Source organism: Drosophila tropicalis, unplaced genomic scaffold, assembly GCF_018151085.1.
Source record: "Drosophila tropicalis isolate 14030-0801.00 unplaced genomic scaffold, ASM1815108v1 contig_859, whole genome shotgun sequence".
NCBI lineage: Eukaryota > Metazoa > Arthropoda > Insecta > Diptera > Drosophilidae > Drosophila > Drosophila tropicalis.
The window spans coordinates 2678556-2692314 of NW_027173353.1; the positions used below are offsets into that span (position 1 = coordinate 2678556).

A 13759-nucleotide genomic window follows, 5' to 3' on the forward strand; every position below is an offset into this window, starting at 1 on the left:
TATAAAATTTGCGCCAATTATTTTGATAGAGGAAAACCATAAATTTTGTCCACAAAAGCTAAGCCCTATTGACTCGTTGTTTTGAGAAGAAAGGGATGCATGGCTACATCTGCGATAGTTAGCCGAAATGCGGGTATCTTATGAAGCATTCCGTCTATACACTTTTTGATTTCGGTACTCAATTGAGATCTTTTTGGCCACGGGAAACAATGGGAGGAATGAAGGGTAGACATAAAAATTTCATCCGAATTATTTGTGTTATTTCCAAAAGGATACTCATTGCATGTCATATAGAAAAGAGTTACTCCTAAGCCCCAGATGTCGATGCCAAAGTCATAGCCACTATGTCTGACCGTCTCTGGAGGCACAAAGTTCCTAGTACCACAGCATTGATAGAGTTTCTTTCCTGAGTAGTATGTGGCCAGGCTAAAGTCAGAAATCTTTACCACAGATATTTCAGGGCAAGTGCCCTCAGACATTGTTTTCCTTATTTGCACTGCCAAATTCTCGGGCTTAATATTTCTGTGTAATATGTTCCTGCGATGCAAGTGCAGTAGTCCTGATGCTACATCTCTCACGATCTGACGAGACAGTCTTTCCGTAAATGGTCCGTATTGTGACATTAGTTTTGAGACATCGCTATCCAGACACTCTTTAATTATAAAGGCTTGACGAGGTTGCTCAACGCTATACATCAGTTGAATAATATTCGCATGACCCTGCAATTGGCGTATAATCTGAATCTCTTTGTAGTCACTGCTTGATATCTCATCCATATTCGTCTTCTGAATCATTTTTATCAGATAGTTGATGTCTCGCTTGGCCTTGCTTTGGCCCTTAAACACGGTTGAATATCTCGTTCGCGATATTGGCTTACTCACATCGATAAAGAGGCGAATGGCCTTTGGTAAATCCTTTGGCAGTGGACCACTCATATTCGATGGTTGATTTTGCCTGCTTAAGATCTGTCCCAACATTCTTAAATAGTTCCTATTCACCTTGTAGTCAAGATTCATAAAAGCTTCATACATACAACAGCAGACAATGATGTCCCCATTCTGAAAGTCATTAATCGATGAAATCACACTGCCATCGGTACGAAAGAGATGGGAAATTCCAGAACTGAGTGGCACATGTGGCCACAAAGCATTTGTCATTGCCTCCAATAGAACCTCTTTCGTAGGGTAAAACGTTTTCGATACAGTCAGACAGACTCCATCAAAAAGGGTATTACCATTGCGTAATATACAGATTCGCACACATTGCTTGGATATTGGCTTGCCATGTTTAGAATTTAGAAGTCTCTTATTTACATTCTTATTAAATTTAGCCATGGTTGTAAATAATTAGTATGAACTATGTAATAACAAGTGTGAATCGTAAAAGTGTGTACCTCAAAATAATGATAAACTAATGGGCTATGAACAGCTATTGAACTCTCTGCCTACTATGGGTTTCTATACGGTAGTATTTACTATTTCTCTTCCGTCATGCTTTTTGTAAGGGGTCACCAGCAAGATCATAATTTATGACGCACTCAATTGGGAATGACAGTGTGGCGGCTGCCAAAAGTAGCTGAGATAATTGAATAATCGGCTTTAGTTGCCCCAGCTAGCCAGCCCGTGCACAGTGTTGTGTGATCCATTCAGATACACAGAGCTGAATATCTAGACTGCTGCTGTCCCTGCTGGCCGTCAAGTGCAAATTTGTAGGCAATCATGAACCACTTTGTGTACCCGACACCACCTCAAACTCCCGGCTGGTGGGGTTTTGGGGTGTTAATTTGTTTTCAAATCAATTGAAGCGTCTATTCTTATCATTCGAAACGATTTACTTAAGCAGTTAGCTTTGTAATGAGAGTTTTATATGTTTTTTACCAAAATTAAGCCGAAACAAAAGCCGAACATATGTTTTATGAATCCTCTCGAGAGTCGCATAGATTTGGCTACATAATATCGCCTGGCAGGAACTTGTGTGATCCTCCTCCTCACAGAGGTTCAGGGAAAGAATCTTGGCAAATTATGTATAAAAGAAAGTATACAAACCGATTAAGAAATGAACGCGCTCTGATTTCAAACTGCAATATATATTATCGACATGCTATCTACATGTATATTACATCTTGTCTACGTATCTACATGAAAGCTCTAAAAAGCTGTCGAAGAAACGTATCTCACAATTTGATTGAATAATTTAACGATTAAAATCTAAATTATCTTGTTGATGGGTGGAAATCTACATTATTTGCTATTGAATCTGAATTAAGTTGAAAAGTTTTTTAATTGAACTGCACATTATTTTGCACAAGTTGCAGAAGCTGCTCTTCTGGGGCATTCCATTTGCAACGAGGATATTTATCCTGACAGTGTTGCTGTTTAGGTACTTTGCCTGCCTGTATGGCTTCACGTAGTGGTGATTGCTCCAACCAGGCTAACAACCAAGACCAATTGGTAGCACCATCCAGAACATGCTCCACATCTGTAGCCAGTCCCTTGCGCACCTGATTCCCAGCTTTGTATGTCAACGAGCAAATAGCTTTGAGCGTACAAATAAAAAGATTTACATCATTTTCGGCCAGAGTCTGCTCCACTGTGTTCAAAGCTCTCGGCAAACTCAGTTCTGTCAAGAAGGAATTTAAATTATGGATTAATAACTATTAGAAAATGTTTAAATTTACCCATTCTTTGTCCAGTGTTATTGCGATAAACCAATTTAACTTGATCGAAGAGTTTAAAAAAGTTTTGTTCTTGGTCAAAAGAGCCACGAGATGTGACATTCAACTCCGGCTCTGTTGTTGACAACATTTCTTCGACGGACTGTGGTCTGGTAGTATTTCCATTCATTTGGTTCATATTTTGTGGTGGTTTGTCTGGGACAATGGACTCCAAGCCCATGCTTCGTATAAGGTGGCCCACCAAGAGCCCTCCGGCAGCAACCAATCCACAGCTTACCAGGGCGGCAGAGTTAATAACAAGTAAGGGCTTGAAACATTCCAATAATTAATAAAGTCCATCTTCTTTTTCCTATTGTTTGACTTACCCTGGGAGGAGCATTGCGTTTGCGTTTGATGGGCACCTCAAGAAACGGCACTAGATAATCCAAACCAAGGGCTATATCTTTGTTAACCGCATCGAAGGATACCAATTTGAATCCTTGATTGTGATGATGTTGCTGAGGTCGCTGCTGATGCTGTTGTTGTTGGTATTGCTGCTGCAAGCTAAGTCGCTGCCTCGAAGTTTTCAAAGATTCCTCTTCATACTCTCCGGAGGCCGATCCTGACATCGATTCCTCTCCACTGGCTGCCCAAATCACAACACTGCTGGCAAAAAGTGCACTCATCACATACAACAGCTTCATGTTTCCGCATTAACTGGTTGTTGTGCTTCGCTTTGGAGTTGGCAAACATTTGAAATTTCTTTTTCACTGACTCAAATTTGTCACTTACTTCTGTCGCATGGCGACGCTTGGCTGCCTTTTGGCAATGATAATTTTCCTTCTTGTCTCGTGTAGTACAAAAAGGTAGCAAAATGTTGGCATGACATAACTAAATTCAGTCACTCTTTTCTTTGGAAAGGTGTGAAAATAATGAAGTTAAGACAGACAGTTGGGTAAACAATGTAAAAGGTGCAAGATCATTTAAATGACAAATTAGCTAGCAGTTCCGGTAGTTTAAAAAGAAATTGATCTAAATTCCTGGGTGAAAGATAACTAATTGAATTTTCCGATAACTAAAGCATTAAAAGGTATTTATGAAATGTCGGAAATTTAACTGGATATGAACTGAAAGTAGACCTAGATTTACCAAGAAAATTCACCGCAATTCATACATTATTGAAATATTATTTGTTTATTTAATACAAGTAACGAATAAATAAATATATTTAGTGACTAATTGCAATAACATAGTACTTATTTAGCCATTAGAATATTGCAGAAAGTGTGGCCATAATGATTTTAGCCAATTTCTTTCTGTCATCGTGTGGACTTCCATGGATGACCAGCGACAACTTCGATATATATAATCACAATTCATTTTGCTTTGGCCCGACTTGATGGCATTATAGACTGCTGTGCCATTCAGATAGATATTTAACCATTGTGAGCTGGATGAAAATATATTTGTAAATCGATTTTTTATTGTCTTTGAATCAATAATGAAAGTTGAACTCACTTGGCCAACACATGTATGAGCCTTACAGGAGTGGAGGATGAACTGCCCTGCAGATAATGGCATATATAACGCTGCATACAAGCTGTCATATCAATATTGTGCTCTTCCAGTTGGGATTCCACTGCATCAGTTAGGCCTCGCACTGAAGAAAAAGAATTTGCTGCTTTAACTTTGCTGATCTGAGTAAATTCAAATATCATTCTGTATATACTCACTGCCTCTTTTGATGGTTTTATCCGATTTCAAGATATAGCCTCCATTATTTAGAGAAGTAAACACCAGTGGAGCCAAGATCAAGCGTACAACTGCAGCTATGATGGCTCCTGCTGCCACAACAACTGCGGTATTGATAAGAGCTCCAGTTCGGAGATTCAGTATACTTTGAAAGGCATTTCGGGCCAAGTTCATGCTGCGCTTTACTGGTATTCTAAAGAATGGCACAATAAATTCCAGTTCCACACTAACATCCTGGCCACTAGCATGGAAATGGAATCCACGACCCTCACGCTCATCATGGACCAAATGCTGTTCGGCTTGCTGGCGTGGCTCAAAGTCACGAAAACGAAAGAGTTTCATGCTCGCATTGCCAAAATAATAGTCACTGTGCTTGGGACTCTCGCTTTCACCGCCATTTCCTAGTAGCAACAAAATGGCCAAAGAGCCAAAAAAGTGCACGGAACACATGTTGCCGGCTAAACAGTCGGATTGCGTCTGAGCGCGATGCCGACGATTGTCAAGTGCTTTGTAGCATCTGGAGGCGGCATTGTGTGAATTACATGCTCAATGCGTCTGCAATCAAGATATGATATTCATTTAATCAAAAAGCACTGAACACAACATAAGCACGACTTTAACGCTTCGCAAAATGCGACTGGGAAACGAATTGATTGAATTATAACATGCGAAACTACGCGAAAACCACATCAGGCCAACAGGATGTGTTCACTGAATCCTGTCTGCAGCAATGTAAAAATTGAGAAAAAAAACTAAATCAAACAATCACAATAAGGCCAAGTCAGCGGACCAAGACGAATGTCGTATTAGAAAAACATTTCCCAACGTCTGTGGCCCGTAAAATTTGCATATTTTTCTTGGAGAATAGGAGTGAGGTTTAGGTTATATCATCGTAGTTAACCAAATGACAAAGGTTAGATAAACAAACAAGCCGGCAAAGTGACAAACATGAATTGAGTAATAAAGCTACAGACAAACATGGGGAACATCGGGAAAGTGGTTGGGAAATTACAGAATTTATTAAAAAATTCTAAATTTAGATTACATTTCGAAAGATAACTAAAATTTCTCTGATATAGTCCATAAATAGGACTATGGAAGTTCATTTGAGTTGAACGAGTTGGCGGCAGCGAACCTAACTTGTCTTTGCTTTCGACGGCGTTGTGGATCAGTGGGTGGGTAAGCAGCCTGATCCAAACGTCTCATTCGCTCCTCACTTAAGGGATAGTCGGAATGTGGCTCACAAACCAATGGCCATTTAGAACGTCGTAAGCTACTGGTTGAATCTTCCCTGGCAAAACCACCTGCTTGACGTGCAGCCAATTTCTTTTTCGACTCTTTCTTTTTTGGCTTGTTGCGCATCAGTGGAAGCTTTGGTTCCTCATGTACTTTACCCTTGCCATAGATCCAGTTGAATTCCTTTTTCCGCTCTCCAACCACACAGGCTCCATACTGCATAAAGCGATTGGGTGAATGCGGAAACATCGATGGCGTAACCCAGTCGTTCTCGTCGTATTGAGTCGCAGCGTTGATAATGTGGTGCGTCGTCTTTTTCAGGCGCTCGGGATGGATTAAGCCAGCTGGCGGTGTCACACCGAATTCAAACTCAGCCTCACTGTCCGAGGTATCGGAGAGTACGAGCGCATTCTCGACGCTTTCCATTTCCCGTTGCTGGCACTCCTTCTGCAGTTTATCAATGAGTTGCTTCTTCTCAATGAAGCTACGACAGAAGCAGGCGATCACAGGTTTGTGGCATGTGCATTTCTTGAAACCCATACCTTTCAGACAACGCTTCAGATCGCGAATTTCCTTCAGCAGCGGATTCTTAACAATACGGAACTGCACAGGTTTCATGTTCACATATGGATTCGCCGAATGCTCCAAAATCCCAGGCGATTTCAAAGGATGAAGCGTGATGATATATTCATCATTCCTCTTCTCGATATACAGCGTTGGCTTCTGGACAAGTTCCTCTGCCTTGTCCGATGGAGGGGGCTGCTTTTGCTTGTAGTATGACATGTATCTCGACACTGGTATGGTGTCCAAGGGGAAATCTCTAAGGAAGTAGCGCATCAGCTCCTTGGTGGAACGACGTATGGACCCGGGACGCCAACCACGTTTCTTGGCTAAAGGATTCGAAGTCCATAGCCAACCCATATGAGCTGGCACGGAGGGGCCATCAAAGTTATGATCATGATTGTTTTTGGAACATCTATCCAAGCGAGGAGTCATGGCATACACCTTCGATTTGAAATTTGGTTTTTTGCGCTGTCTTCGTTGTTTCTTTTTATGCACAGAAGTCTCGCTTGGGTGCCGAACCTTTGATCCCTTTTTCTGATGAGTTTTGGAGGATAATTTTTGGGCCTGTTGGCATATTTCTTCTATCTTTGCCTTTGTGTCATCATCTTTTAGCTTGAACATATTTTTTAACTCTGTAAAGACAGCAGCCATATTCTGTTGTTGTGCAGGTGCTGTCGGTCCCTTATTAGAAAAGCTTGTATTGGCTTGAGACTTCTTTTGCTCTTTGTTCTCAGCATTTTTAATACTCTGCCTAAGTTGTTCATAGTTCCGCAATAAGTTCTGCAAAGCCTCTGATGATTTGACTTCAGATATCTGATGTCCTTGCTCAGGCTCAGAGCTTACAGCTCCTTCGCGTTGTTGTTGTTCTAAGCAGCAATGCAATAGATCGTCGGCAGTGGCATTTTCATCATAAGGCTTCTCGATAAATAAGGGCACCGGCTTATAGCCGCAGTGGGGACAAGCTGCTATCTTGGGCAACCATGAGACATCCTCCTTACACACATGACAGAAGCGACTGGTATTTACGCAAGTCTGTTTTAGTTGGGGCACCGATATTGTTTGATGCATCCGATTGGTACATCCATCGCCATAGATCGTTTGATGCTTGGGTGAAAACTGTTGACTAGCTTCCATGGCCAGACATCCATCGTCGGCATTTTGTGGTTCGTAATAACAATATGGTCCAGCCATATCCACCAGTTTCTCAGGTTGTACCTAAGAACATGGTTATATGCTAAAATTCAAAAAGAAATGCTCTTGAAACTTACATTTTCTTTATCGAAGTTGTCCTTCATTTCAAAATCGCCAAATAATTCATGACAACAGCTATCCGACCCCTCGGAAAAAAAGTCCTCTTCGCTGGCCATGAAACCCGCACACGGATCCGTTGATAAAGAAGGAAAGCTCATTGAGTCCATGGATAGGTCCATGCCGCCCTCTGAACGAATCTCCGTCCACTCTTTTACTCTATTGAATTTCAGGTGCTATCGCATTTAGGCAGCGGCATTTCGAGCTCCATTATTGGCGCTACTTACAATTTAAGTTCTTGACACCGCATCTGGAGGCCAAGGTGGACAGTGCACATGCCCACGGTGCATCCACGGCAGGTGAGCTCCACATTGGCAGTATGAGTAACCTCCCCAAGCGAATTCATCAACCGTAGTATACAGGATTCGGGTAGAACGTAGCAGCCGTGACCTAAACAGAACTAGAAGTAACGAGTAATATAATGGCAGAAGACTAATGCTCACCAATCTCCCTGTTCTTGTAGATGACTGTCAACAAGATGCCCTCTTCGAGACGTTGTTGGAGACACTCGGCCTCCATGGCGAAACATTTGCTTGGCTCCTGGGGCAGGCAATTCACATTGATGCGATCTGCCTTCAAAACGGGCTTGCAACCCTTGCAAATGTCCACCATTATCTTTAATTTATCCTGGCACTCAAAGTCACGTCCGGGCATGTATAACTTCTGACAGATCATATTTGCTGTGAAGCAGCGCATATTGTCCTTGTTTGGTTTGACCTTCTTGCCCGGCCCAGGGCAGCGGACTTCAGCCGCTGCATCCCTTGGCGGACACGATGAGCAACACATATCCGTATCCTTTTTGCTATACCTATCCTTATCCAATTCATATTGCCTTGTCGAGCACAGCATGTAATCCTTCTTGTCGCGCGCCAGCTTATTGGTCAACAGGCAATTCTGACGTTCTCTATCCTTACGGCTCTCCTTTTTCTGCTCCTTCTCCTTGTGTTCTTTCATCTTCTGCTCTTGCTCTTTTATTTCCTTATCTCTCTCCTCCTTGCTGCCGTTGGTGTCCTCATCCTTCTTTCGGTTGGCATTTTGGTTAGCCTGGTTATTGTTTCCATTCTTTTTACGGTTTTGATTCTTGTTTTGTTTCTTTTCCATAGCGAGTTAAATGTTTTAGCCAAAAACCTAAATGTTTTCTTTTTCAAATTTGTTTTGCACAATTAATTTTATATACACGAGTTATTAATTCGGACAACGAAAAATATCACACGTATATAAACAATTTGTATGGGCCCTTGCCTTGCCTAGATGCGAACGCCCTGAACACTCAATAGAGAATGAATAAAATAGCACCCGATCCCATAGAATAGCCAGCCCAGCTGCTGAAATTAAAGTCACAGCCGCCTTTGATTTGTGAAATTCAAATTTAAGTTTATTCATAGAGTTCAAAATTGACTGTTAATTTGTGAATGTGTAGTGTGTTAACTGTGTCAATGTCGTAAGTGAGAATATGCGGTTATGTCGGTGATAGAAGTCGCCTCTGGCGATGACGATTTGTGCCATTTCCTCTTCGTGTACAAATATGTCGATGGAATTCTGTCGACACTTTGCTTTCTTACAAATGCTTCGGCTACTTGTTCGCTCACATAGCCACCCTGTAGTCGTTTCTTACCCTTGTCCGCTTTTTTTGGCTTATTCCGCTGCGCTGGTCTCGGTGGTGTGCTGTGCACCTGACCCTTGCCATAGATCCAATTGAAGGGTCCTCTGCGTTCACCAACCACACAGGCTCCGTACTGTACATAGGGATTGGGTGGATGCGGGAACATCGATGGCATGACCCAATCATCTTCCATATACTGTGTTTCGGCATTCGTGTGATCCGGATGGTGCAACCGTTCGGGTCTGACGAGTCCTGCCGGTGGGGTAACACCAAACTCATATTCCTGCTCACTCTCTGCATCGTCGTCGTCCTTGTCATCGTCGTTAGAATAAATGAAACTATCGCTTGTGTTTGGCAAGCCCATTCGCTTACACAATATTTCAAAGGCGTACACCAAACGCTCTTTATCTACATGGCTACGGCAATGGCAGGAAACGATAGGCTTCTGGCAGGTACAAGGCGGGAATCCCCTGTCCTTGAGGCCAATTTTCAATTCACGCATTTTCACGGCCTTGGGATCCTTGGTAATGCGAAAAACAACAGGCTTCATATCAGCATACGGATTGGCGCACACTGCCAATGCTCTGGGGTCCTTAAGGGGACGCAAGGTTATAATATATTCACCATTCTTCTTACTGATGTGCAAAGTCGGATGTTGCTCTAAAGATTCTTCCTCATTTGCATCACTTTCCTTGCGAGTCTTTTTGGAACGGCAATGATAGCGTGAGAGGCAAATGGTGTCAACTGGGAAGTCCTTAAGAAAGTAGGACATTAGCCCTCTAATGGGCTTGCCAATTGCTCCAGGCTTCCACTTCTTGAAACGTGACATCGAACTCTTAGTCCACATCCAGCCCATGTGGCAAGGAATCTTACGATAACCCGTGTAGCTGCCGTCACTGATGCATGTGTTGTGGCCAATTCGGGAACCATGATCGACCTTTTTCGAGTTCCAAAAAGCATACCTTATGAAAAACTCAGAAGTAAGAATCTATAGCAGACTAACTGTAGTGGATAAACTTACTTCGGCGATTGCCACTTACTCTTGCCTCTAGCCTTTTTTGCTTTTCGTGGACTGGGATAGGCCCTGTCAATCTCTATCAAAGTCTTGTTAAGGGCACGTTGGCGTGCCCGCGATAACTTAACTGATTTACCGCAATGAGCCATTAGCTCTTGCCGCATCTGTTCATCATCACCCTGAGAAGTTTTTTTTTTTTGTTTGTATCATAGACATTTCGCATTTCATTAAAGATTTTAATAAGATGCGAGCGTCGTTGCGATACAGTTGATTCCTTTCTCTGCAATTCTTTGGTCTCTTTCTGGGGCTTCACTTGTTCCGCGGGTGTGGGCTTTTTTAAGTTCACTTCATTGTCCTTGAAAATGTTTTCGCACAACTTACGAATGCGACAGCGAGTGCAGGGTTGACTAGTAATGCAGCCGCAGTTTTTGGAATCAGTTTTATTAGCATCATCCTCCCCACTACAGGAGTCAACTTCTTCCCCTGAGGCACTGCGACACTTATCCTCCCATATGCGGAGATCCAGTATCTGTTTCGCTGTAGTATTCTCATCATAAAGCTCTTCTTCTGACTCGGCATTATAGTTCCTATAGCCGCAAAAGGGACAAGCGGCTAACTTGGGCAGCCAACTAACATCGGATTTGCAAAGAATGCACAATTTGGGAGCATGGGGACTTGATTGCGTCAGTTTGGGTGCCTCAATTGGGTATGAACCTAATGCTTTTCGGCGCTCATCTTCATCTACATTCACATAACCGCCCGACATGTTGAAGCTCTCGTCTGACCCATCATCCGACGATGATGCCGTTCTCTTTTTGCTCCTCTTGCGCCATTTCTGGCCTGCTGCATGTGTGGGTGGTGGCGTGGGAACACGAATGCGATTCAAGTCAAGGTCTTCGAGCAGCTCTTTCAACGTATTACGTTCCTTCCTCTTATCCTGCTCCGGCGGAGGAGGAGGGGGAGCTTCGCCACCAGTAAGGCAGCAGCTCCAACCCCCTGTGAAGTATTCGGGGCATGAACGCACTTGAATGGAGCATTTATACCAGACATGAGCCGCTGGTCCGTAATACATGATGTAGTCGGGCACTTGGATGAGCGTCCTAGAGTAAATACTACATCCTTTGGATGCAGCGATTTGTCCACAGTTCGGCAGACATCATAAGGACAATGTTTTTCAGGGCTAAAACCAGAAGAGAAAATGCTCAACTTTTCTGTAAAGCGAAGAACATATGTATGTATCACTTACTCTACATCTGGATGCTCTGCGCTAAATTTAAGCTTCATTTGTATTGTATCCACATTCTTGCCATAACGAAGAATATCCATATCAATCGTTTGGATTACTTCAAAACTGGGATCAGTCAATTGGCGCAGCACAAGCGGTGTCAAAGCCGTAGTCCCTGAACCGAGTAAACCCTGTTTGTTCCGCAGTGTGACACAAACGCCCTTCGAAGTCAGTGAACCGATGAGCTCACAAGGTGTGGACATAATCTGACCCAAAGGCGCAACAGCAAAGTCCTCTGCCCACATACGATCGAAGGGCAAATCGACAAAATCCTTAAATATACGCACTGAAAACACATAGTCAGAGGATATGTCTCCTTCTTTAGGAGGTGGCAAATTTGTCTTTGGTATTACAACGTCAAACTTATACGTTTGCATTTCGGATGCCATCGTATAGATTTGTTTAAGTATAAGTATTTAAATTTTCTTATCACTATCTTTTTTGTTTTGGTAATTTGGTTAAACTTTATGTAAATTTCAAAATTATACAAAAACTCAAAATAGCTAAATAAGAGCGATGTGCATTTGTGTACGACGAAAAGCAGTGTGAACTATAAATACATCTGTGAAATATAAAGATAATCTAGCCAAAGGCTACTTGGTCTCAATTCAAAGTTCACTTCGCTCGATAATCTTTCCATCAAAAGTTTAACATTTATTTTTGTAGTGGCAATTATAAATTAATAATATAAATGAAACTCGCATGATCCTATTTAATTAAATATATAATGTGTGTGTAATTATTGCCAGAATAATATGAGTTACACATGGTTATAAATTGTACGATTAACAATAGCGGTTTTCCTTAAATCTTTTTGCTTTTTCCAACTGAACTAAGAATTTTGCACTACATGTTTCTATTAAAACATACATTCCGGCGGTAACAACGAGGTGTGGATGTATGAGTGAACGCTTAATGCAATTGGGAGGATAGAGTCCTTGTTCCTCCCGGCAGTTGTTCTGCGGCGGTTTGAAAATTTACTGCCTGGCATTGATAATATCAATGAATTCTGGCTTCAATGAAGCACCGCCCACAAGGAAACCATCAATGTCGGGCTTCTTGGCCAGCTCCTTGGCATTGGCAGCAGTCACAGAGCCGCCGTATTGAATGCGAAGCGAAGCGGACACTTCCTTGGAGACATTCTCAGTCAACCATTGGCGCAGATAGGCGTGCACTTCTTGGGCCTAGAGAAATGGAGTGAAATTTCAATAACTTTTCCATATATATTATGTGGCAATCGAGAGCAACTTACCTGATCGGGGGTGGCAGTCTTGCCGGTACCAATGGCCCACACTGGCTCGTAGGCCACCACAACGTTGGTCCAGTCACGCACCTTCTTGGCATAGGCGCACATCTGGCGGGCAACAACCTCGTTGGTCTTGCCAGCCTCGCGCTCCTCCAGGGTCTCACCAATGCAGGCAATCACCTTAAGTCCCTCGGCCAGGGCATGCTCGGCCTTCTCGGCAATCAATTCATCGGATTCCTTGAAGATGGCACGACGCTCGGAGTGACCCAGGATGACCCACTCGGCGCCAATGTCCTTCAACATGGCGGGAGAGATTTCACCGGTGAAGGCTCCCTTGGCCACCTTATAGGCATTCTGGCCAGCAACACCAATGCTGCATGGCAGCAAGTTGCGGGCGAACATCAGATAGATGGCAGGGCAGCCAATGACCACCTCGGTATTGGGATCCAGGGAGGCTCCGCTCAGAGTCTTGCAGATTTCGGTGATTGACTCTTGGTCACCGTTCAACTTCCAGTTGCCACCCACACAGAATTTGCGTCCGCTCATGTTGCTGTTGTCTGTACTGAAGTCTGCGTAAAACTATTTGCCGGCCGGAAAAATAAGAAAGGAAATATAGTTAAACTCCAATTACTGGAAATTTTGATAAGCAATTGTTATATGTGCACAGATATAGATAGATTTGATAGAAAAATCGCCGCTATTCCGCAAACACACCCACCTCGAATGCAATCTACTGATGTACTAACCTTCTTCTGACCTTCATATGTCTTCCATTGGCACTTGAAAAGCTTTGGAAAAACAGCTGTGAATTTGCCGAGAAAAACTTGCGAGATAACGCCAGTGAATACGTCCAGCGTTACGTCGCGGGGGCTACGATTTTGGTTGTTGTTCATGGTGATGGAGCTGGAAAGCACTTGGTATCGATAGTCTCTCTCTGCAATCTCGATATTTTGAATGTTGATTGGCCTTATGACACCTATTTCCCGGCACGAAATAGTGTTTAATGTATTCAAAACTCTGAAGGTCAGCAAACTCATTGCTATATGGAAAGGCCTTAACAAAAGATATATGAAAATATTTTACAGAAATTCTTTGCG

General features: G+C 42.8%; 5 protein-coding genes across 6 annotated transcripts; all 5 read right to left on the minus strand.

The window, feature by feature from the left end:
- Positions 1–65: 65 nt before the first annotated feature.
- Positions 66–1157, minus strand: LOC137582047 (myosin light chain kinase A). Its single transcript, XM_068296478.1, has one exon. The coding sequence runs from the start codon at positions 1155–1157 to the stop codon at positions 66–68; it is 1092 nt and encodes a 363-aa protein (XP_068152579.1).
- A 1121-nt stretch (positions 1158–2278) lies between these two features.
- Positions 2279–4855, minus strand: LOC137582048 (uncharacterized). Its single transcript, XM_068296479.1, has 5 exons — positions 4387–4855; positions 4172–4313; positions 3040–3319; positions 2678–2981; positions 2279–2619 (listed from the first exon to the last, which is right to left on the minus strand). Exons 1-5 carry the CDS (start codon positions 4853–4855, stop codon positions 2279–2281), a joined length of 1536 nt encoding a protein of 511 aa, XP_068152580.1.
- A 547-nt stretch (positions 4856–5402) lies between these two features.
- Ppi1 (Protein phosphatase 1c interacting protein 1) lies at positions 5403–8795 on the minus strand. The gene is made up of 4 exons (XM_068296293.1): positions 7957–8795; positions 7741–7903; positions 7474–7672; positions 5403–7420 (listed from the first exon to the last, which is right to left on the minus strand). The coding sequence occupies exons 1-4, from the start codon at positions 8612–8614 to the stop codon at positions 5498–5500; spliced, it is 2943 nt and encodes a 980-aa protein (XP_068152394.1). The 5' UTR covers positions 8615–8795; the 3' UTR covers positions 5403–5497.
- A 66-nt stretch (positions 8796–8861) lies between these two features.
- Positions 8862–11949, minus strand: LOC137581903 (uncharacterized). Its single transcript, XM_068296297.1, is given in 4 exon segments — positions 8862–10078; positions 10138–10282; positions 10285–11311; positions 11378–11949. Coding segments are annotated over 3 exon segments (2196 nt in total). The 5' UTR covers positions 11204–11311; positions 11378–11949; the 3' UTR covers positions 8862–8946.
- A 100-nt stretch (positions 11950–12049) lies between these two features.
- Positions 12050–13689, minus strand: Tpi (triose phosphate isomerase). 2 transcript variants are annotated; one of them, XM_068296295.1, is made up of 3 exons: positions 13409–13689; positions 12669–13241; positions 12050–12600 (listed from the first exon to the last, which is right to left on the minus strand). In XM_068296295.1, exons 1-3 carry the CDS (start codon positions 13553–13555, stop codon positions 12394–12396), a joined length of 927 nt encoding a protein of 308 aa, XP_068152396.1. In that variant the 5' UTR covers positions 13556–13689; the 3' UTR covers positions 12050–12393. The 2 variants fall into 2 exon arrangements, with proteins under 2 accessions (XP_068152396.1, XP_068152397.1); XM_068296296.1 differs by lacking the exon at positions 13409–13689 and adding an exon at positions 13381–13404.
- Positions 13690–13759: the final 70 nt, after the last annotated feature.

What these genes read in the sequence shown, in the direction of transcription:
- LOC137582048 (XM_068296479.1), bottom strand. Translation starts at nt 4,855, where the DNA reads ATGTGTTCCGTGCACTTTTTTGGCTCTTTGGCCATTTTGTTGCTACTA. An exon ending in AACGCAATGCTCCTCCCAGG is followed by an intron (nt 2,982 to 3,039) that starts GTAAGTCAAACA and finishes GAATGTTTCAAG; the next exon opens with CCCTTACTTGTTATTAACTC. An exon ending in TAACACTGGACAAAGAATGG is followed by an intron (nt 2,620 to 2,677) that starts GTAAATTTAAAC and finishes CCTTCTTGACAG; the next exon opens with AACTGAGTTTGCCGAGAGCT.
- Ppi1 (XM_068296293.1), bottom strand. Translation starts at nt 8,614, where the DNA reads ATGGAAAAGAAACAAAACAAGAATCAAAACCGTAAAAAGAATGGAAAC. An exon ending in CGGTGTCAAGAACTTAAATT is followed by an intron (nt 7,673 to 7,740) that starts GTAAGTAGCGCC and finishes GAAATTCAATAG; the next exon opens with AGTAAAAGAGTGGACGGAGA. An exon ending in ACAACTTCGATAAAGAAAAT is followed by an intron (nt 7,421 to 7,473) that starts GTAAGTTTCAAG and finishes CCATGTTCTTAG; the next exon opens with GTACAACCTGAGAAACTGGT.
- Tpi (XM_068296295.1), bottom strand. Translation starts at nt 13,555, where the DNA reads ATGAACAACAACCAAAATCGTAGCCCCCGCGACGTAACGCTGGACGTA. An exon ending in CATATGAAGGTCAGAAGAAG is followed by an intron (nt 13,242 to 13,408) that starts GTTAGTACATCA and finishes GCCGGCAAATAG; the next exon opens with TTTTACGCAGACTTCAGTAC. An exon ending in AGACTGCCACCCCCGATCAG is followed by an intron (nt 12,601 to 12,668) that starts GTAAGTTGCTCT and finishes CCATTTCTCTAG; the next exon opens with GCCCAAGAAGTGCACGCCTA.
- LOC137582047 (XM_068296478.1), bottom strand. Translation starts at nt 1,157, where the DNA reads ATGACAAATGCTTTGTGGCCACATGTGCCACTCAGTTCTGGAATTTCC.